We start from the raw sequence: 23,375 nt of genomic DNA, 5'->3' as shown, positions 1-23,375 counted from the left end.
GGCAAAAGATACTGTCAATAAGACAAANAGGCCACCAACAGATTGGGAAAGAATTTTTACCAATCCTAAATCTGATAGGGGACTAATATCCAATATATACAAAGAGCTCAGGAAGCTGGACTCCAGAAACTCAAATAACTCTTTCCTTCTTTCTTAAGGTAAGGTTTCACTGTGTAGCCCTGGCTGGCTTGGAACTCACAAGACCTGCCTGCTTCTGCCTCCTGAGTGCTGGGATTAAAGGTATGCACCAACACTGTCTGGCAATGAATCTTTTCAAACGTGTAATTCTTCGTTTATCAACTCCATCATATTTGGCGCTTGTTTTATTAACTTTGTCTTTCTCTGCACTTGACCAGTTGTAGTCTTCTGTAATGGTCACTGTCTGCTGCAAAGGGAAGCTCCTTTGATGTGTGATCAGGGCTACACTCACCTGTGGGTGTAAGGATAAATTTGGAATGCAGTTAGTGCTTATGCTGGTCTAGTAAAGTGGTGATCCATGACCCTGGTAGCTGGCTAAATTTCTAGTACTAGGAATGATGTCCCTCTTGTTGAGTAGTTACATATAATTATACAGTTGTTAGTAAGGGTCACTATGGCGCCTCTATTGATATCAGGCCATGCTGGTCACTGTCATGGTTCACAGGTGTCACAGCTGGTAGGACTCCTGGTTGTCTTCCTTCCATGGGACTTTGCATAGCACTTTCTGGGATTATCTAGACCTCAGGGAAGAGACTTTCAGGTCAGATCTAGCTCAAAATCTTCCTAGTGTCTTAAAGTGTGTGGTGGCTTTAACAATAGTGGCTACACTTAAACTGAGGGCAATGGGGATAGCCTATATTGCCTTGGAAGTCTCTTGGAGGATTCTCACAAAACCAAATAATCAATCTTGAAATCAAATACACACAAGTAACACTAAATAAACTCAGCAGGTTATATTTATTACACACACATATTTATATATAAGAATAATAAAGTAAAGAGGCCATGAATTTTAGTGGGAGGGAGCAGATCTGGAAGGAACTGCAGAGAAGAGACATTGGGAGAGGTTGGAAAAAGGACAGGTAAGGGGAAAGTTTAATCATATTGTAACTAAATATGTGAAAACTTTTTTTAAAAAAGCTTTTCTTATAATAAGTCCTATCTCCTCTCATTTCTTATTGGTTTTTTTTTCCCACGTTTGAGCTTCTTAAAGGTTTAGTTACCTTCACAATTTTCCTGCTTTAGAAGAAAATGTGCTTATGTACTGTCATGGCCACAGGTTTAAATACAATGGGTTTTCACTAGCCGTCTGTAATGCCTAATTTCTTCTAACCAGAAACCTAAATTCCCAAGTGATTCAGGGTTCCTACTATTCCGTGTGTTTACATTGAGCATGATCAAGTCACTGTGGTCACCCTGTGAGCAGAGAACATGACCTACAGCATCCTGCATTTGGTATAGGACTGAGACAACCTCTGAAGGCCCTCAGCAGGTCTCTCAGCTAAGCAGGGGCAGCCTTTTGCTGGCCCAGGGCAAGCACCCAGCTCTGCTCACCTGTTGAGACACCAACTCCTCTACTGGATCAGATTGCCACTCCTCAGCCAAGTCCCAGACAGCACCTAGCTTTCCATTGTGTAAATGGACCACATTTTCTGTATCCATTCATCTGTCCTGGAACATCTAGGTTGTTTCCAGCTTCTGGCTATCACAAATAAGGCTGCTATGAGCATAGTGGAACATGTGCCACTGTAGCATGGTGGGGCATCTTTTGGGTATACTCCCAAGAGTGGTATAGCTGGGTCTTCAGGTAGATCCAATTTTCTAAGGAACCTCCAGATTGATTTCCAGAGTGGTTGTTCTAGTTTGCAATCCCACCAACAATGGAGGAGTGTTCCTTTTTATCCACATCCTCTCCAACCTGTGTTGTCACCAGAGCTTCTGATCTTAGCCATTCAGACTGGTGTAAGGTGGAATCTCAGAGTCGTTTTGATTGGCATTTCTCGGATCACTAAGAACTTTGAATATTTCTTTAGTTGCTTCCCAGCCATTCGAGATTCCTCAGTTGTGAATTCTCCGCTTATTTCTATCCCCCTTCAGCCCACCTGTGATTTCCAGCCTTGGGTGACAAACTGATTTTCATACTGCTGGGGCTGGCCCACCCTAAACTCTGATTTTATTCAATTAAGATTTATTATGAAACTCTAAGGTACCAACCAGTGTTTCAGAATAACTAGATGATAAGATACACAACAGATTAATATTATGAAACAATGCTACTGTTTAGTTACCTTTCAATGGCTTGGCTTTTCCACTATAAATAACATATTCCCATGAAAGAAAATTTGGGAGAAAAAAATTAAGAAAAAAAATGATAAAATAACTTAAACTTCCTCTAAGTTGGCCACTATTAGTGTTTTGGTGTGTTTCTCTTTAACTCTTTACGCATGGGGAGTTTTTACTTTGAAGGAAAAGACAAAGAACAAAAACTGAGGGTAGTGGCTTAGCAACAGAGCATTTGGTCAATATGTGTGTGGCTCAGGGTTCCATGCCAGGGTGTAAAATATATAAAAATAAAGTCAAACCATACTATAAATATTGACTAGTACTAGACTTCCCACCTTTATTTTGCCATGAATATTTTCCAAATCTATTAAACTAATTCCCTAGCAATATTTTAGTAGCTGTATAATATTCTACTGTAGAACAATTACTGACTTATTTAACTGTGACTGAGCATTTAAACGGCTCCCCACAGTCCACATCAATACATAGACTGGTATCAATCGCTTCCTTTGTTTATTTTTTGTATTTATGGATATTTATAGTTCTTACAGATTCTCAGAAATGAAGGAACATAATCCCTTTTCCTGGTCTTGAAACTTGCTATCTATGCACCGTGCAGACTGTCCGCCCAAGTGTACCATCTACCAGGTCACATCAAACACCCAGGTCAATACAATACTGAGAGCTTTTTTTAAAAGCTCATTAACTTACTGAGGAAGCAGGCTCGTTGCTTTAACGTCTCATTACTTAACAAATCAATCTTTATGCCATGCATTTAGTACGCACTGACTAACCTCTGTCAACAGAAGCTTTTGCCAATCTACCTGCTGGGATTTCTCTTGAAGCCCACACTGCTCATTAAAAAGGAGCCATTTCCTGTCATTTATTTCTAAGGTTTTATATTTTATTTTGGTTTATAATGCATTTGGACCTGAAAAAAAAAATCCTTTCCTCTTGTCTGCATCTAATAGTATGCTCACAGCTTTTAAGCTTAGAAATGTAAATCCCAGCCTGGCACCATGAGACACTATAATCCCAGGGACACTGGAGGATGGTGAGTTTGAGGCCAACCTCAAGGCAAGACCTCCATCTCCAAACTGAGAAGGATAATTTCCTTCACATATTCAACATTTTCAGATTGTTCTCACCAGATTTTCCAAACATCAAAAGTCCATGAGATGAAGCTCTGACTTTGTATAAATAGCAAAACAACAGCAGCATCAGCAGCAACAACAACAACACAATCCCTAATTAAGCAGTATCCTTACTAGTCTGATGATACCTGATGCTGTTCTCATTGTATTCATGGCCTGTTATAAACTAAAAAGATGCGTGTCTTAGAATCAAGGAATCGCAATAAATTATAGCAGTGTCATATACTGTTGGAAATATGACTTGTTATTTATTTGACCTGTGTACTATAAATGACTACAGCATTAAAATGCTCTCCTCTTGAATTCAGAAGGGAACAATGTCCATTTAAAACGAGATAAATTAGAATGAAATTATTTTCTCTCTCATATAAACTAATGAGAACGCAACTTTAAATGGAAGGAGCATTTATGGAGTCTGCAGCCTGTTCCCATCTGTTATCAGAGAATAATGGATGTACTAATGATCTCAGTTCATAGCACCCACTGTCTTCACTTTGCATAATTCCAACTAAATCGGAATATAAATGACAAACAGTCCTCTTGCCTGTTAGTGCCCATGACCTTTAACTAAAAATCACTTCATACTGCAGGAGGGGAATTTAGCAAATAGAGGAAACTCTATTTTGAAACATTCATCCTCATACAGAAAGGGAAAGAATGAAGTAAAAGTATCAGAAAGACCTGGGCTGTGATTTACTGTCTTATTATTTGAGAGTGAATAATTAATTAGAAACATTTATAACCAATAATGTCTCCTGAAGGAAATTCTAAAACAGCCAAAGCTTATATGCTAAGTAGGCCAAAGGGGGAGGGGGAAGGTGTAAGCTTAACAAGTTTCATTATTCTTCCAATGAGAAAAATATTACTATAACAATTACATTTCCTGTTTATAAATCATGCTGCTTTATATGGCTGACGGTGGGTTAACAGCACTCCAGCGGAGGGCCACACATGGGTAAATGAGGGGTACAGCATTAGGAAGAAGTGGGTCACCTGCTGGACCAGGAAACATGACTTTATTTTTCAGTTTTCCAAAAATTGATCTTTTAAAGTAATCTGCAATCATCATGCCCTATGACATACAACTCAGAACAGTGAAGCCTCCCACCTATCACCAAGTCACCAGAATGACTAACAAGCCCGCTTAGTTACATATAGACTGAGTAGGTGTTACCATCCACACAGCAACAATCTCATCACAGCATGATGGCCAATTAGTTCCAACCTCCTTCCTTAGCAAAAGGCATTCCACACAACCCTGCATTCACCTAGAGAAACAGTTGCTTCCCGAGTCTGCCCACTGCTTCCTGAGACTCTGGTTGACGAGGGAAAGAGCCCCTCAAGAGAACCTGACTCATTTGTGGATAGGGGTCTTCCAAAGCTTACATCCTCAGGATGGTACAGAAAATTTTCACATGTGTATTTCTATCTCTGTAACAGATTTTGAAATGGAACCCCAGTAGGCCTGTCCAATTAATTGCATAGCACAATATGGATTCCTGTTACCAAGTTAACACTCGCTTAGAAGTCATGCTCTGTGGCTGACTGAACATGGCTTTTGAATTACACAAAGACAAATGAGAGTAAATGCTCATACACAGATACTCAGAAATGGTATTTTTGAGCCTTCATTATAAAATGAGCAAAACCACTATCACAGGCAACAGGAGCCTCTGTGGACAAGCTCTGTCTTTGCCAAGGTAACACTGTAAAATGCTAGGACCCAATGGGGAGGTGTCTGGAGACAAGGCCCTTGAGAGATAATTAGGTTAGGATGGGGTCGTGGAGGGAGGCCCTTGAGGATGGGATGGGTGCCCTGTAGGACATGGTAATGCAGAATTTGCAAGTCTATGACCTGTGTCTGTCCTTTCTCCTCACCCCCACTCCATCCACATCCCTTCTCCATCTGTGTTCCTCTCCCTTCACTTGTAACATGAGGACTAAGGACACACTAAGAAGGTAGCCAGCAAGACTTGCCTAACAAGGAACTGTTTCCCGGCACCTTACTCTCAGGTTTCTCCACTGCGAGGAAGAGATTTCTACTGTTTATGTCACAGTCCATGATGTGTTATGGCTGCCAGGGCTGACTTAGCTGACTGACTGAAGGACAGAATATAGTCAACAATAAAGTACCAAGGCCACCTCACTACTAGCTAATGCACCTGTTAGTTTATGTACAAAGTGTCACCTCAAAAGGCTCATGAGTGAAGGTCTTGGTCCCCAGAAAGTGGTGTATTATCTAGGAAGGTTATGGAAACTTTCTTTTTTTTTTTTTGATTTTTCAAGACAGGGTTTCTCTGTATAACTCTGGCCATCCTGGAACTCACTCTGTAGACCAGGCTGGCCTCGAACTCAGAAATCCGCCTGCCTCTGCCTCCCAAGTGCTGGGATCAAAGGCGTGCGCCACCACTGTCCGGCCTGGTTATGGAAACTTTAAGAAGTGGGTCTCCAGGGGCATGTCCTTACAGTTCTGTCTTGTCCTGCCCTAACCACCACTTTTCATTACCATGAAGTAAGAAGCCATAAGCACCTGCTGCCTCGATGTTCAGCCTCACATGGGCCATCAATCAACTGAAATCATCAGTGGAAACATAACCTTCTTCAAGTTGTCAGTCAAGGACTTTGTCACAGCAATAATAAAGCCAGCACAAGAACAGATTATTAATAAAATGTTAACTATAGGCAGAGCTGGGTGTGTGGAATAGAGGAGATTTTTTATATATTCTTTTGTAATTTTTTTGTTAGTTTAAAACCATCTTAAAACAGAACAGAGTTAAAGTTCTTAAATAGACCTATGTCTTTAATTTCTACCTCAAACAAAGTTATATCTTTATTTTCAGTGTAAAAGATTTCCTAGGGCTGGGAAGAGATGGCTCAGTTGTTAAGAGCATTTACCTGAGTTCAGTTCCCAGCATCCATGTGGTGGCTCACAACTGTTTGTAACTCTTGTTCTAGAGGATCCAAGTCTCCCTTCTGGCCTGCACAGGCACTGCATGCATGGTACAGACAGACAGACAGACAGACACACACACACACACACACACACACACACAGAAAGAAAAAAACATCCATAACATAAAATAAAAACTAAACAAACAACGGAAACTCCAAAATTGCTGTGAATTAATCAGTAAAGGCACCTGCTGTCCAGCCTGACTATCAGAGGTTGACTCCATGTCAGGAGGGAGAAAACTGGCTTTTAAGAGATGTCCTCTTACCTACACACACAATTAAATGAAATGTACAACAGAAGGAAGGGCATCTTGGTTTTTTCTCACCACTCATTAATGTAAAGAATCACAACCATTGTGTATGTAAATGTGTGTGTAAGAGGACACAAGACCAATGACAGACAAGGAAATATCATTCTGGGAAACCACCCTATTGAACGTGTTCAGTCTGGAGAGCCAAGCCTTACAAATGAGCCTGACAAACACTCTCACCTGCAATCTGCATCAGGCGTAAGACCAGTCAGTAAAACTAGTGAACAGGGAAACAAAGTGAGAAACCTCAGGAGAAAACATTAGGTAGCCATTAAATCAGACGTTTCTGGAATTCTGGCATTAAGTTAAATGTAGAAAACGTAAGTGTTAAAAATTGCAGGTTGATGGAGTTAAAAAAAAAAAAAAGGTGTGTAGCAGGGTTAGGGGTAAGACACAGCTGTAGGATAGGCCTTTTCCTGAGTGAACAATGATGTGTAACTCTCATAATTATCACACAGGTATGTTTTCAACTTTTCTGCAGTGAATATGCTAATCTTTCAATTTGAATATGAAAAATGAGCAGCTTTTCGTTATTGGTCTATTTTCAACTTAGTTGTAATGAACTCTCGCTCGCTCGATGTGTGTGTGTGTGTGTGTGTGTACAGCCAGTGCAATAAGCTCCTGCTGCTATGACGTGTAGCTTCGTGTGTGTGCATGCACAGTATGTGTGATTGTTTCTGTGTGTACGTGTGTAGAGACCAGAGTAAGCATCAGGTATCCTCCATCTCTTACCACCTTATGTGCAGACTGGGTATCTCACAGACCCAAAGCTTGACCACTGAGCTAAGATGGCTGTTGAGCAAGTTCCAGAGACCGCCTATTCTGCCTCCCCAGAGCTGGGGTGTCTTGGTCAGGGTTTCTATTCCTGCCCAAAGCATCATGAGCAAAAAGCAAGTTAGGGAAGAAAGGGTTTACTCAGCTTACACTTCCACATTGCTGTTCATCACCAAAGGAAGTCAGGACTGGAACTCAAGCAGTTCAGGAAGCAGGAGCTGATGCAGAGGCCATGGAGGGATGTTACTTCCTGGCTTGCAGCTTTCTTATAGAAAAGACTACCAGTCCACGGATGGCACCACCCACAATGGGCCCTTACCCCCTTGATCACCAATGGAGAAAATGCCTTACAGCTGGATCTGAAGGAGGCACTGAGCCAACTGAAGCTCCTTTCTCTGTGCTAACTCTAGCCTGTGTCAAGTTGACACACAAAAATGGCCAGTACATGGGGTTACAGACTTGCACCAACAAACCCAACTTTTTTTAACCAATTTTTACTGTGTGTATAGATGGTGCACACATGGGTCAATTATTATTGTGTGTACAATCCAGGTATGTAAATGCATGCACACATGCCATGATGCTCACATAGAAGACAGAGGAAAATCTTACAGAGTTGGTTCTGTTTTGAGAACAGCACTTTGTTTTTGAGGCGCGTTTTCTCTGGTTTTTGCCACACTAAGTACTTCAGGCTAGCTGACTGGTGACTTTCTCTTCTCTTGTGTCTGCCTCCCATCTCCCTGTACAACGGCAGGTTTATAGATAGGCACCACCATATCCAACATTTTGTGTGGGCTCTGGAGATTGATCTCTGGCCAGCAGGTTTGAGCAGCAAGTGCCTTTGTCCACGAAGCCAGCTAGCTCAGTGTCTCCATGTTCCCAGCATCTCCATGTGTCCCATGACTCCCTTTTACTTGGGATTCAGGGGTCTAAATCCACGCTCTCATGCTTACATGGCAAGCACCTTACAGACTAAGCCAAACAAGTGATTTTTTTTTAAAAGGAAAGATTACACTCAATCTCAGGAAACAGTAACTAAAGATAGCTTAGCAAGCTTGGTTCAACTGTCCTCTCTGTGTGGAGCATGCCTGACTTCTACAGCTCAGGGAATAGGTAGATTAGAGCCCAGCTGTCCAGGCCTGGACTGTACCTTCTCTTTTTCCACAGGCTTGGATTCCATGGTCAGGGAGATGATTTATAGACCACCTTTCCTTCAATGAGTTCCACCTGTAGTCGAAGGGAAACTATCCTGCTCCAAAATTTCTGTCTCCTTGCATAAAATCCACCTCCAGGGAGTCTTGGTTAGGGGTGAAATACTGTTTCCACTTGAAGTTCTGTCTAACTGGAAGCCCTCCTGGAAGGCAGGGTGAATCTGCCAACTGCTTTACGGGAGCACATAAGACAAAAAAAATCAGAAATATATAAACAGACATCCAAGAAATACAGAAGGAAAAAGAAATCTTGCCTAGTCCACAAATCTCAGAACAGTTCTGGAATGCTGATTCCAACGAAACACTCAGAAAACAATTTCCGTGAAATGAAGCAGGAGGACCACCATTCTGCATGCACGTGCCTGCTAAGCTCAGTAGAAAAAGGTGGCAGCAGCAGGGCTAGGGAGATGACTCAGTGGGTAAAGGACTTGCTGGGTGAGCAAGAGAATCTGAGCTTAGGTCTCCAGGAGCTATGTAAATGCCAGGTGGGCTGCACGTGGCCATGATTCCAGCTGTGGGGAGGTAAAGTCAGGGGGATCCAGGTGAGCCTGGCTAACCCAGTGAGCCAAAGGTTTAGTGAGAGAGTGCTCAAAAAAAAAAAAAAAAAAAAAAAAAAAAAAGGTAGATGTGATGGAGAAAGACAACCAATATTAAACCTTTGGCCTCCACATATATGTGCACACATGTGCAGAAACACATGTGCACCTATACAAACAGAAAGCAATAAAAGTAAAAAAGGAAGAAAAATATACAATAGGTCAGTCAGTATAAAGATAAAATATATGATCCTACAATAGAATCAGATAATGATATGTATTACAGAAACATGCTTATCCTGATAACAAATGAATGCATGTCACCACACAGGGGCCACTCTGTGCTATAAAGAATGGCACAAATTGAGTAATTCCTTGAAAAACAGTGTAAGCCATTCTTAAAAATCCTGAATCCTAGAAAGCAGGCCTTGGTCCTCTTAAGGACCTATATGAATGTTGACCAAAACCCCAGAGAACAAGAGGCAATCTGGAGCTTCGGTCTGACAGGCTGTTGTTAAAAGGCTTTCTCCTCAAAGCTTGATTGGTTCAAATATGGCTGGACTGGCATGCTTACCAGCTGCCTGTCTGCTTATACAAACCCTTCATCTTATCTCAACTGGGTGCCCAGAGGTTTTGTTTATTTTCTACTATGTGGTTGGAAACATTTTACTTTTCAAAAAGTTTAGAAGGAAATGTGCCTCTAGCATCTGGGGACTATGTTAACCTTTACACCTCTTTTTCTTCTTTGCTCTCGATAACCCTGTGTATTTTTCCAAAAGGGGTGTATTAACAACTTTGCTAACAACTGAACAACTGCTGTTAGTGTTTCTGGTTTAGGTGAAGTATGAATCACACATTCCACAAACAGACATATTGAGAGCTGGTGGCCATCAGGAAACCTTGTGGGAAAATAGCCCTTGTCCTAACAATATACAATAGTCTACAAATCTGGAATCACAGACATCTTCTCATGGCCACCAACATCCTAGCCATCGGATGCACTCTCCATTACAGACTGACACTATTCATGTTTCCAACTCTAGTTGAAGAAATTAGTATCTGTTTAAAATGGAACTCAAAATTTTTACAATCTATCAAAATATTTTTAGACTTGGCTGAGCACCCATATATGAACTGAAACCAAAAGTCCTCTGAGATAGTATTTAGCATCCTACCCACATGCTACATATCCTCATGCATCCAACATTCATTTACTATGAAACCTGGGCTGGTTTGGAACTCAACTCGACATCTTTTTCCATCTTCTGCCCACAGTGTGCTGGGGACAGGGCACGAGCAACCAAGTCCAGTCACAATTTTAAAAGAGATCCAATCACAGTGGAAACTGTTGCTCAGAAGCCTTGCTGTGTGAGGACTCTGTTGAATACAAGCTCACTGTGGACCTGTCCCTCTCCTTGGCTCTCCTTTCCTTTGGCTCAGGTCTTCCTGACCTCTTGACCTCTTCCCAAGACACACCCCTCACACTCTCCTCTTCCCTTTTCCTCCTGTCATTTCACTCACCGCTGACATCACACCTGCTGAAAAAAAACACTCCCCGACATAACAGCACAGAACGACTGTCATCTCAGACGCAGGTTTTGTAGGCCAGGAGTCCAGAAGGACAACCACCAAGGGGCCTCTATCAACACTGTCTGTAGCCACAGCATGAAAACCTGAGACTGCACCTAAAGTTAAGGGCTCAGAAATCTGCTATTGTGGCTGGGACTAGGGAAGCTACATTTCTAACATGGGCTTCTGCGGTATACTTTAACTCATAAGGTGTTTTTGTTTTTTAAAAAAGCTATGGCCTTAGCATGATACAAAAGCTGAATTCTATTGAACAATGTGTCAAAAAAAAAATCTATTAGTAAAAAAGATAAGAGAATTCACCTCCACCTCTTGGAGATTAAGTGGCCTAATTATTAAAGAACAGATGGGACAGGAGATACTACATACAGTCACGCCCCCAACCTTATTCTTCATCCCAGACGCGAAGATATTACAATCTCTATATAGCTAGATCCCTGTGTGTCAACTGGCACTTCAGATAAAATCTGTTCTAACTGAACTCACCTTCCTCTTCCTTTTCTTTCTTTTTTTTTTCCCCCCAGAGAACAAAGGGCAGGCATAAGGGACAATGACAAGAGATATATGGATGAGGGAGAAAGGGAAAGGGTATTTGTCTCTGGATAGAGAGAAAAACAGACGTGGCCCACAGACAAATGGCGATTAATAAAGGGGAAACCCTGTGTTAGGATAAGGTGTTTAATTTTAACTGGGCATGTTAATTAGAGGAGCCAAAAGGGGCTTTTGATTGTTGGACTTCAATACTGTCACAGCTGGACCTAGGTAGTTAGTCTCAGGAGGAAGAACTGGCCAAATAAAGGAACAGACCTTGGGAACTAGTGTTAGGAATGGAATCTAATGATTTCTAGCAAGTCAGAGGGAATGGGGGAGAAGGGCAAGGCCTGCCAGAGCCATGTTTGCAAGCTGGCTAGAGCCCCTTCAGCAATTTCAGTGTTATATCTAATTTTACATTCTCCTGCCCCTGTTACCTCCCTTGGAAAAGGTTCTATGGCCTAGGTTCTGCATCCCTGGATTTTATTCCACAGAAGCTAAGAAACCTCACAGAGGAACTAGTGTTTGAAAAAAACATACTTCAGGGAACAATGATGGCTTTATCTCCAAGGATGTGCCACAGAGTCTTGCTATGTTTCATGATTTAGGTATTTCTATTTCCTCTCCAAAGGAAACCACACCTCAGTGTGCAATATTTCCTAATACTGAATACATACACCGTCTCCTCCATACACATACTCTCCCTCTATGTATACATACATCTCCCCTTCATATACATATGCCTTCCCCTGCATATACATACACCTTCTCCTCTGTATACATACACCTTCTTCTCTGTCGTAGTTATGGTTTATATTGTTTTGATGAAACATCATGACCAAAAAGCAAGTTGGGGAGGACAGGGTTTATCTGACTTACATTTCCTCATGGAGTCCATCATTGAAGGGAACCAGGACAGGGTTTCTCCTGGCTTGCTCAGCCTGCTTTCTTACAGAACTAAGGGAAGCCTGGGGCAAGAACCTCCTCTAGGGGCCTACCCTTTCATCCTGAGCTGCAGTACTGTCCCCCAAGCTCCCAGCAAGGACACCTCTTCAAACACAGGCATACCAGAGTCCCAGGAAGAGAAAGGAAAGTGACAAGTGTGTGTGACACAATGTAAATGAGTGTGACAACTTCACTCTTGGGTCAAGTTCAGGCACTGCACAATGACTACTGGCTGCCTTTTCTGGACATGTTCCTTTGTAACACTCAAGAGTACCTGGGGGCAATTACCATCTATGGCTTTATGAGACCCAGATAAGCATCAAATGTTTGCTCTACAGAGAACCACTAGAAGGTGGAGGCTCTGGCTCCCCCATTCTTTTTCCCCCATTCTCCCCCTTCCCTGCTCTATGACAAAACTTTCTGTTAATTTTTTGAGATTATGTCTTTAAGAAGCACTTGCTTTATCAGTTCTCTAGGCTAGTGGTCAGCTTAATCTGCATTTGGATGCGTGCCTAAGTAGATATTTATTCTTTTGCGCTTTAGAGACAGGAAGTTCCACTTAATTCTTGGGCTCAGACTATCCCACCCTGATGCACAGATGGGGCTATTTATTATGCAACCATCCCCTTTCCACGTAAAGTGGAGACCCTAAAAGGAATGCATGGTGAGCTACACAGAAATCACTCCATGTTAATGTAGGAGAGCATTAAAAGCACTGTTTTTCAGTGGACTCATTTCAGGACAAGCACAGGAGGGGGTGATTGTCATGTGAATGTTGAGTGCAACCAGGCACACACAAGAGCCTACTGGGTACTCAGAGAGGGGGCTGCTCAGATGAGACATGGACATTACTAGACTCCTTTCAAAGAAAACTTTGAAGAGTTTTTTTTTTTTTTTTTTTTTTTTTTTTGAGCTTTCTTCCTTGACCTGTCACAAGTACCAATGCAATTGTAAATGAGTGGTGTTCAGTGCCACACATGTGCCATTTATACACCGGCTGTCAATGGCTGCAGTGATGGAGCATTAGCACTAAAGAAGGATCCAAGTGTGTTCTCCTTTGAGTACATCACAAGTCATATAAAATAAGCCCAAAATAAAAGCTCCCAGCTGAACAATAATAAAATGAATGAATAAATGAGTAAAGCCTCCTCCTTTCTTTCTTAATCCTGAAATCTCCCACTGGGTAAACAGTGCCCAGGTCTGACAGGAAAAAACAAACAAGCGGTGTTTCGAGCTACATAATACAGATTGTGTGAACTGAAGGTGGTAGGAGAAATGGGGCATATAACACAATTCATCCTCCTTTGTCCAAACGGCAGAGAAAGAACCAAACTTGGAAAATTCAGTGTGGAAATCGGGAGGTGAAATCAGAATGAGTCTAATGTCTCCTGGAACCTATGCATCAGCCTCTACATCTTTATGTCCTCCCTCAACAGTCCAGGCAAAGACCTGCCTGGATTAGCAGGTCAAATGGTATTCTTAGAGCCCTGGGGGTTTCTGCAAGCAGCCTCTGATGAAGCCACATTAACAAGGGAATAATAGCAAAAGAATACAGTCAGGCTTCACAACCCCAAATGGTTAGGAGTTCCTTCATCTTGGTGTTATCTTAGTTTGGAAACATAGCTGAGCCTGGCTTCTAACTAACCATCCTTCTGCCTCCGTCCCCTAAGTGCTGAGATTACAGTTTGCACCACCACACCCAGTAGAGTTCATCTATTTACTATGTAAAAGTATTCTGTTTAAGAGCTTTAAAATCAAGACAATTTCTAATTTATCATCACCACAAATCATTAGGCCAGTGTGCTTGGTATTTTTTTTTAATCTTCCTGTGGTATCTATGTGGATCTCTACAATATTGTTATTAGAATTCACCACCAACTGGCTAATAGTGATTCTCAAGTCTATACACTATGATCTTTTATTCCTAGTTATAAGGGAAGAAACAAACTCCTAAACCACACAGTTCAGTAGCTGACAGGATTCAACCAGGGGAACATTGAATGTCAAAATTATGGAACTCAAATCTGTCTTCCAAGTTGAAAAATATGCTTCATTGTAAAAAGAAAAAAAGTTTTAGTTTCTAAGACGTAGCCTCTCTCTATAGCCCAAGTTGACCTCAGGTTTCTAAATGCTAGAGTTGCAAGCCATATATATATATTAACTGGTTCCCTTATTATTATCTCAACTCTTTCTCCACAAGAATCAACACATTCCTGTTTATTCCCTGAGAGTAAAGACTTACTTACCCTGGGGTGCAGAAGTGAATGGCCACCAGCTCTGCCCAACAAGCAAATCTATTGGGGACAGGAAAGCCCAAAATGTTGACAAAGCCTCCGGGGCAGTAATGGTTGCTAAGAACTTTCAAGGCAAACAAAACTCCTGGAAGAGAATAAAGAACACACTGATATCAACAATCCGACCAGGGAGAGGATCACTAGGCACAAAGCAAAGTAATTAAATATGAAAACAATTACTCAATTATTACATCCAACTTTCTGCTTTGAAACACAGTCTGTAAGGCAATGGAGCATAGTGGTCATCCCTTCGATGGATCTGACACGGAAATTCAAACTGCTTCCAAGTATATGACATAGACAGTGGGAATGGACCACCAGCATTGGTATCAAATACCAGGGAACTGCCCACTTTAAAGCAGCTAGTTTTATGCTATATAAATATGAACAATGAACAAATACCAGTAATGTGTGTTCTGTAGCCTCTATGGAAAATCACTGAAAGCAGGGTGGATGTACTTCATAATTACACACAGAAGGCTGCAGTCAGGAAGGAAGGGCGGGACAACAGCAAGGGAACGGGGGTGGGGGGCTCTGTCTTCTTGTTTAGGATTACTACTCTCCCCCTCTTCACATCTCATACTTAGCATGCCTAACTTAAATTCTGACGGCAATTTCAGCCCCGTGAAACATGTGTAAAGTGAGAATTCCTGGGGCAATGCACATGGAGAGCATCCCCATCGGGTTCAAATCCCATGTCTACTTCCTACTAGCTGAGCTAGCTACTTTACTACAGTACCAAGATGACACTATTCCTTCTGAGTCTGCAACACAAATAAAACAGTGACCAATGACGGTGAATGGCTATGTGTCTCCCAAGATACAGAGCGCATACCATGGCAATGGTGGCTCCCAAGATATGGGGTGAAATACCATGGTAATGGGTTGGACATTTATATTTTAAAGATTCATTTTTATTTTAAATTATGTATATGAGTACAGGTAAATATATGTGATTGCAGGTGCCCAGAGAGGTCAGAAGAAGGCAACCTCATTTTATGTTATATAAATATTAACAACAAGCAAATACCAATAACATGGATTCCTATAGCCTCTATGGAAATACACTGAAAAGAGAATGTATGTATTCCAGTGGAGCTGGAGTTACAGGGGACTGTGGGTGCCCTACAAAGATGCTGGAAATCAAACTTGGGTCCTCTGGAAGACCAATCAATATGTGTTCTTCATGGCTGAGACATCTTTCCATTGTGACTGGATATTCATTTCAATGAAATTATTGAGAGGCACAAGCCACATCATTTTCTAGGTAACCTTGGACCAATACAGCTCTCCCCATTTCATGCTACTGATTCTTAAGCATCACTGTGGAAAGTACGAAGTGCACCATGAGACAAAGGCAGCACTGGCTAGGCCAGCCCAGGGCCAAGTCAAGCTTGTCCTTCGGGAATTCCTATGGTCATTGGCTGTACTGGGGTAAAGGAAGGCTGACTTCTAGAGGCTTCATCTGAAAGTGGAATATGTACAGTCAGGACCTCATCTGCCCTGGGAAGCCATCTGAACCCTGGGGAGCAGTTCACAGTGAACCCAGGCTTTTGTTGCCCCCTAATGCCTATCTGTATTTCATTTGCTTAGTGCCACCTGCTACATACAAGTGTTTTGTGTCACACTGACTCAGAGAAGTTGTTAACCAGGAGACCCTGCATCTGCTTCCCAGGTATAGCCTTGTTTTCAGAACATTCTTTCGTAAAGATGCCCTCGACTCCCTCCACAGTTCTGCCATGAGGAAGCCAGTTGCATGCTTCTGTACCCCAAACCACGTTCTAGCAGACCAGGACCCTAAATGTCCAAGAATGAAGATGCATCATAATGTGGGACAGTCCAAACAATGCTTTCTTTTACCCCTCTCGGTCTGCTCTTCAAGATGTAGGCCCCAGCAGCTGCTGGGGATCCTGTTCCCATATCGACTAGCAAAGGAAACAGCCGACTTACCTCCCACGACCCTCAGAAAGCATCCACCTTACCTGAGAAGCCCACAGCACAGTTCCTTTTGAAGTCAGGCTGATTCATGAGTTCAGCAACAGTAAACTGCAAGAGCAAATACACCACCCCTGTAAGCAGGGAGAAGGTGGCGATGACGTAGGCAAACCATCGACTTCCCATTCTCCTCTCCAGCTTCACGCCTTTCCAGAGCATGGACACCATGTTGAAATACAAATGCCAGTCATCTCCGTGGTGCAGGGGAGACAGCAGTAAACGCTGCCAGTCTTTCTGCTGGTAACACTTTTCCACGCTGATGCAGGAATGGTACAGGGGCTTCCAAGGATTCAGGAAGAACCAGACGTTGACAGCCAAGGTTGCGAGGGTAACAGGCGGAATGTTGTTGATCCCGATTTGGAACACTTGAGAGAGGAGCAGGAGGAGGCCGGTGTTGATCCCTCTCGTTCTCCGCTGCATGACTACAGGATATCAGGAGCGCGGATAAGGAACTGTGCTGGGTGCTTAGGAACTCAGGGAGGTACACGGAGAACTGCACCTGAAACACACAGTGCATGCGAAACTCATCACCTGAGAACAGCCCTACTGCTCAGACCCACGCTAGAAGAAGGGCACAGGCTGGCGTAGCCACGCATGCCTTAGTCCAACAGGGATATTACTAACTTCTCTTTCCATTTCACATTCTAAAATGGAAATTTTATCCCAGATTCAAGTGGACTTAAGGACAGGCATGCTTTCCTTGACCATAATAGTCATGAACTTGTAATGTGTCTTTCTCAGTAAAAGAAACAAAACTAAAAGGTAAGCCTGGTAACCTAAGGACCCACAGAAGGTGGAGGGAGAGACCCAACTCCACAAAGTTGTCGTCTGACCTTCACAGATGCACTGTGACATGCATACCCACAATCTACACATTATACATACCCAGTAATAACAATAGTAATAATAATGGGAAAAAAAACAGGACAAGAGAGACAGCTTGGTGTGTAAAGCTTACTGTGCAAACATGAAAACCTAAATCCAATTATCCAAAATATATACAGAGCTGGGCATGGCTGCCTGCATCTGTGAACCAGGGCTCCCACGATGAGACCAGGTGCAGAGACAGCAGAGTCCCAGCTAGCCTGCTGTATACAGCCTGGTGTATACAGCCTGGTGTATACAGCCTGGTGTATACAGCCTGGTGTATACAGCNTGTATACAGCCTGGTGTATACAGCCTGGTGTATACAGCCTGGTGTATACAGCCTGGTGTATACAGCAGGAAAAACAGAGTGAGAGACCCTGCCTCAACCAAAGGGGAAGGCAAGGACCAACATCTGAGGTTGCCCTCTGACCTTAACATACATGGCATGGCACACATGTGCTAGCACTCACAGATGCTAAGTCATACACACTCATCATATGCATGTACATATATCATACAACCCTAAACACACATCATATACACATAAAAAAGATGAAAATGATAAGTAGAACTATGGTAGTAAATCTACAAAGAGAGGAGACAAATATTTTTTATCAAATCCCTGCCAAGTCTCCTTATCTCTTCTAATATTTTCCGCAGAAACACTGTCAAAATGCCAAAAAGTAGGTTTTAAGATTTCTGAGCATGTTATGATCTAATCCAATCTTCATACTAACAGGTGTCCGCGCCCCAAATTCTTAGTCACGGCTTATAAAAACTTACATATGTGCCAAATCCTACATTGAAAAAAAATGCAGTCCTTGTTTTTACGCTCACTTGTCACCAGGAAGTAACCAAGCACTGGCTCACGATGCTGTAAGCACAGAGAAGGGATCCAAGAGCACAGGTACACAACTGTGCAGAAGGTGGTGACTGGACTGCTGCGTTACAGAGGTCATGTGACTTAGTGACAAGGAAGAGTTCCATGAGTCAGTGGTCCTCCTCTCCACCCTCTCCACTGGGGCTGGCTGGCACTGTGACACGCTTGGGTTGACAGAGCAGAGGGGCGGATAATACAAAAAGCCCAAACCTAGCCCCAAGAGGCACTGCAGGCTTCCAGTGTGGGCTAGAGTCTGGGCTAGTTTGCACAGGCTCTGGTCCTCCCGTGATCCCTGGTCCCAGCCACTGTCAGCTAATCCTCAGACCCAACTCGGTCTAAGGTGACACAGATGTAAACAGGAGTCCAATGGGCCCTTCCTAATTTGAACCACAGAGGTTAGTTCTGGAGTAGTTTGTTAGGCAGCAATTTCTAACTAACATAGGGGTTGATTTTGGACAGGGATTGGTTCCTGCTCACAAGAAACAGGTAGTGAGGAATGGGGGTGGGGGAGGTAGGGACAGACTAAAAACAGGGCCATAAAAAGGATCAAGTGTTTGAATAAAAGACCCAGAAGTGGGGAGGGGTGAGGAGTAAGGTACAAGTACTGGAAAAGTAAACAAGGGATTCAAAGATGTTCCAGAAAGTGCTCCTTTAGTGACATGTGTCTTCCTGTGGTGATTTCTCAGCTCCCAACTCCAGGTAGCAGTGACTGAGCATACTAGACAATGCACAAGCTTTATAGAAAATGATGGAATTATATTTTAATTACAAAAACTTAAAAATTTAAAGAACATTAATTTTACCAAGGTTCTTGCCTTGTTTGAGTTCCTCTGTCCTGGCTTCCTTTAATAATTATAATATGGATAAATAAACCCCCCTTTTCCCCAAATTGATTTGGTCATGGTATTTCATTGCATTAACAGAAATCCTAAGTGAGACAAGTTAGTACCATGATAGGGGGGTACTGTTGTGATAGACCTATGTTGGTTTGGGGAGGACTGCAGAAGGGCTTTGGACTTGAGGCTAGAGAAGCCTCTGGGTGTTGAGAACTCAGTGAGCTGTTCTACGGAACTTGGAAGAATGTTGTGAGCAGTTCTGATAATGGAGCCCTGGCTTGTGATGTTTCAGAGGGAAGCAAAAATTCTACTGGGCCTTTTGTGTGAAGAATCTGTGATATCTGGTCAGATGGAGCTGAAGTAGCAGCTGTGATTAACAAGACACCAGAACAACTAGAGTAAAACTTTACTTTGTACAGCCAATGGATGCTCAAGAATGAACAGTGATTAAGAAGAGGCCAGCAGCACTGAGACAAAGCCTTCAGGGAAGTGTGTTCTCATGGTCAGCACACAGCAGCTGTGCTCCAGAGGTACCTTGAGCTGACAACTGAACTTGGTAGTATAAGAATCACCCAAGTGCTGCTGGTTTTGAATGCATGAAGGGATCATGGAGAAAAGCTGAAGTTTGGTACTGTGTGGCAGTACCAAACTTCCCCAAGAGAGCCCAGAAGAGGCTTTTGGTGAAAGTGCAGCCCAGTTGCTACAAGGGACTCTGGCAGTTTTGGAGATGGTCATCAAGATCAGCAGTTTTGGGGTAGCCACCTAGAACAGCAGCAATTGAGCAGAGCCTGCCTGAGCTTAGAAGACATGCTATGTATGCTGTAAAGGACAGAGCTGGAGAAGTGACCCAAGGCCTTTGAGGAGCACAGTTGCACAGTTTGTATTTTATAGGAGTCTACAGTTGAGAGACTGAATTTTTAAAGAGAATTTTTAAAGGAGACATTGGATTTTTAAATAGACTGATTTTTAAAATGTTTTAATTTGTACAGACTGTGGTACAGTCAAGACTTGGAATATTTGTTATTGTGAGATCTGTATTAATGTGTGCCCTTGGGAATAAACAAGAAAGGAAAGGTTATAGCTTAACAGTGTTGCATTTGTATGGCAACTTGACAGGAGATCAGCTGTGCTGGTTATTTTTATGTACCTTGACATAAGGCATAGTCATCTGAGAGAAGAAAACCTCAATTTTAAAAAAAAAAAAAAATGCCTTCGTAAGATCAGACTGTAGGCAAACCTACAGGGTTGTGGTTCTCAACCTTCCTAATGCTGTGACCTTAAATACAATTCCTCATGCTGTGGTGAACCCTAACCATAAAATTATTTTTGTTGCTACTTCATAACTGTAATTTCCCTACTGTTATAAATCATAAATATCTTTGTTTCTCAATGGTCTTTGGTGACCCCAGTAAAGGGGTCATTTAACCTAAAAGGGTAGGAACCGAACCCACAGGTTGGGAATGGATGCTTTAAGGCATTTTCCTAATTAATGATTGATAGATAAAGTCTAGCTCATTGGGGTTGGTGCCACCCCTGGAGGGTTGGTGATCCTGGATTCTATAAGAAAGCAGGCTGAGCAAGCTACAAGGAACAAGTTAATAAGCAGCACCCCTCCATGGCCTCTGCATCAGCTCCTGCCTCCAAGTTCCTGCCCTATGTGAGTTCCTGTTCTAGCTTCCCTCAATAATAGACTACAATGTGGAAGGGTGACTCAAATAAAGCCCTTCTTCCCCAACTTGCTCTTGGTCATAGTGTTTCATCTCATCAATAGAAACCCCAACTAAGAGATAGTGATAAGGACAGCACCTTGGGGAATGAACAAGAGTCCCTGGAAAGCAGTTGGACAACATGGTTTCTTAGCAAAAGCAATAGAAGAAGAATCCCCTCCTAGAGCCTGTGACCTGCCCAGCCAAGGGATCCTGACCAGGTTTAGAGAAGCAGGCATGAGTCTCCCCTGTGGTGTGGACCTCCAACCTGACCAGAAAGCAGTTTGTGGAAATCCTTAGCAATCTTGTCAGCATAACACTCACGGTAATGAACTCAGAGATCATGCACCCATGGGTGATTGAGCCCAGTCATATGTGCACACACAAATGCACACCCCCCACACACACATATTTAACACATCAAGTATATTTATTGCCTTGGCCTTATCACTATTATTAGAGCTCTGTGGCTACAATAAAATAAAAATAACCCAATTTCCAACAGAAAGGCTCCCAGATAGCCTTGGAGAAATGGCCATGGTTTCCCACTGGGAAACTTTCAATCCTCTAGCCCCTGTGACTTTGTGCAGTTCATCTATTTATATATGCACGGTGATGCAGAGTCCTATGGATGACCGGTCACTTGCAGCAGCAGCAGCAGCAACCAATCAAAGCTGATGACATCATGACTTAAGAGGCAGCTCTCCTGCATTAGAATTCCCAGTGACCAAGAACACATGAAAGGCAGAACCTCCTGAGTCTCTGCCCTGTGTTCAGGCTGAGCTTCAGCTCCTCTGGTCAGGCTGAAGTCCTTCCTGTGCAGCCCTTTCCACCTTCCCAGCTCCACCTCCTCACAGGCTGTCAGCTCCCACTCCATGGATACTTATCTTTCTTGTGCCTTCATGGTCCTTTTAATGATTAGAAGTGATTTTCAACCTCGCTAGTGCTACAAACCATAAATGCAGTTCACGGTGTGATGACCCCACCCCACCCAACCATAAAATTAGTTCATTGACACTTCTAAACTGTACTTTTGCTATGGTTATGAATCACGATGTAAATATCTGATATGCAGATATGTGATACGTGAACCCCCAAAGGGTCTCAACCCACAGGCTGAGAACCACAATCTAATCCCTTATTCGGGGGTTTATTTTCTTCTGTCCTTAATGTTTCCTGTGAACTCCAGACTTAGTCCTGACGATTCTTTTTTATCATGATTTCTAAATTCAGTTCGTTCAGCTGTGACTTTTCTGCAAGCTTCCAGGTCATAATCTTATAGGAGGACCCCAGTGTGCCTGGTGTCTTGGTTTGTGAAGATGAAGTCTCCTTTCTAACAGTAATGACTCAGTCACTCCACCTTCCATTCACTTATTCCAAGTGTCAAGTACGAGGAGGACAGGAAAGAACAAGACCCTTATATTCCCAACACCTAAATCACCATTTATACTTATTAAAAGAAGTGAAGATACTGGTTCCAGGAAACTAGAAGAACAGACATATACAGCAAGCATCCCTCTTTATGTACCAGGCATGCAAAGGTAGACACGGCCAAGAGAGAAAAATATCACTCTATGGGTCCCTCTCCCATGAAGGCTAGGATTGTACACAAGGTGTTTTAAGAGACAAAGAGAAATCTGTTCTATAACACATCTATATTTAAAAAAATTTCCTCTGATAAGCTATGGAGTCATTCCCTGGGGAAGAGAGGTATAAATGGGGGAATTCAGCCGTGTTCAAGTTCTCTCTCCTCAGAAATCATACTGTAGCCTTGAGTAACATGAGCTGAATCCTTAGTAATAAGCCTTCAATGGCTCAGTATCACAGTGAGAATAAAGTACCAAGCCTTTATCCTAACTTTACAGGGCTGACTCCAGTGTATCCAGGGCTGACACCTTTGGTCTGTCAGAACAGTCTCTGCTTAGTCAACTCTGCTTCTCCCGTATCACAGTCCCTACAAGTGAAGCTTGATGGCAGAGGGCAGGGGTAGCCTCGTTGAATGTGACCACAAGCAGACAGAACTAGACTGTGTGATCGTTGTGAACACAGTGACCATTATCTGGTCTGTGCTTAAAGGGTCTCCCAAATGAGTTAAGTTTAGCATTCTGAATGAGCTTCCATTGCACAGTAAGCAAGCATAGTTAAGAAAATCAGGACACCTTCCTGATCATCTCTCTTTTTCCCACAGCTGTAATAATCTTCCCACCATGTGATGTGTATCACTCTATTCTCAAACAGTTTATCAACTTCACAGAAATAAACCTATGGTTCACTTAAAATGTGTTGATAAACTGCTTTGCCAAAACTATTTGACAAACAAAACACCACTTTAATTATGTAGTAATACACACTAGACAGCATTATATCAAGGTTGTGGCAGAGACATGGAAGATTTCTTGAATATTGATGGGGAAATTAGCCATATTTACTTTTAATGAGAAATTAAAAATTAAACGGGTATGTAATAAGAAAAACTACATGGCTAGAATAAACAAAGAAACTGGATTCATAATCTGAGAGACCAGTGTGTCCCA

At 42.5% G+C, this 23,375-nt stretch overlaps 1 protein-coding gene across 1 annotated transcript in view; it reads right to left on the bottom strand.

Moving 5' to 3' along the window:
- Rhbdd1 (rhomboid domain containing 1) overlaps positions 1–23,375 on the bottom strand; it is a 117,705-nt gene that overhangs the window by 77,952 nt on the left and 16,378 nt on the right. Inside the window, exons 2-3 of the mRNA XM_021198360.2 lie at positions 16,540–17,051; positions 14,510–14,642 (exon numbers count right to left, since the gene is read on the bottom strand). Of these exons, the coding sequence (XP_021054019.1) occupies positions 14,510–14,642; positions 16,540–16,972 (566 nt within the window). The 5' untranslated portion in view covers positions 16,973–17,051. The remainder of the gene's footprint in view (positions 1–14,509; positions 14,643–16,539; positions 17,052–23,375) is intronic.

The sequence above is a fragment of the Mus pahari genome, chromosome 5, assembly GCF_900095145.1.
Source record: "Mus pahari chromosome 5, PAHARI_EIJ_v1.1, whole genome shotgun sequence".
Lineage (NCBI taxonomy): Eukaryota > Metazoa > Chordata > Mammalia > Rodentia > Muridae > Mus > Mus pahari.
Note: the sequence above shows the minus strand (reverse complement) of the source record. Positions and strands in the feature narration are given on the sequence as shown.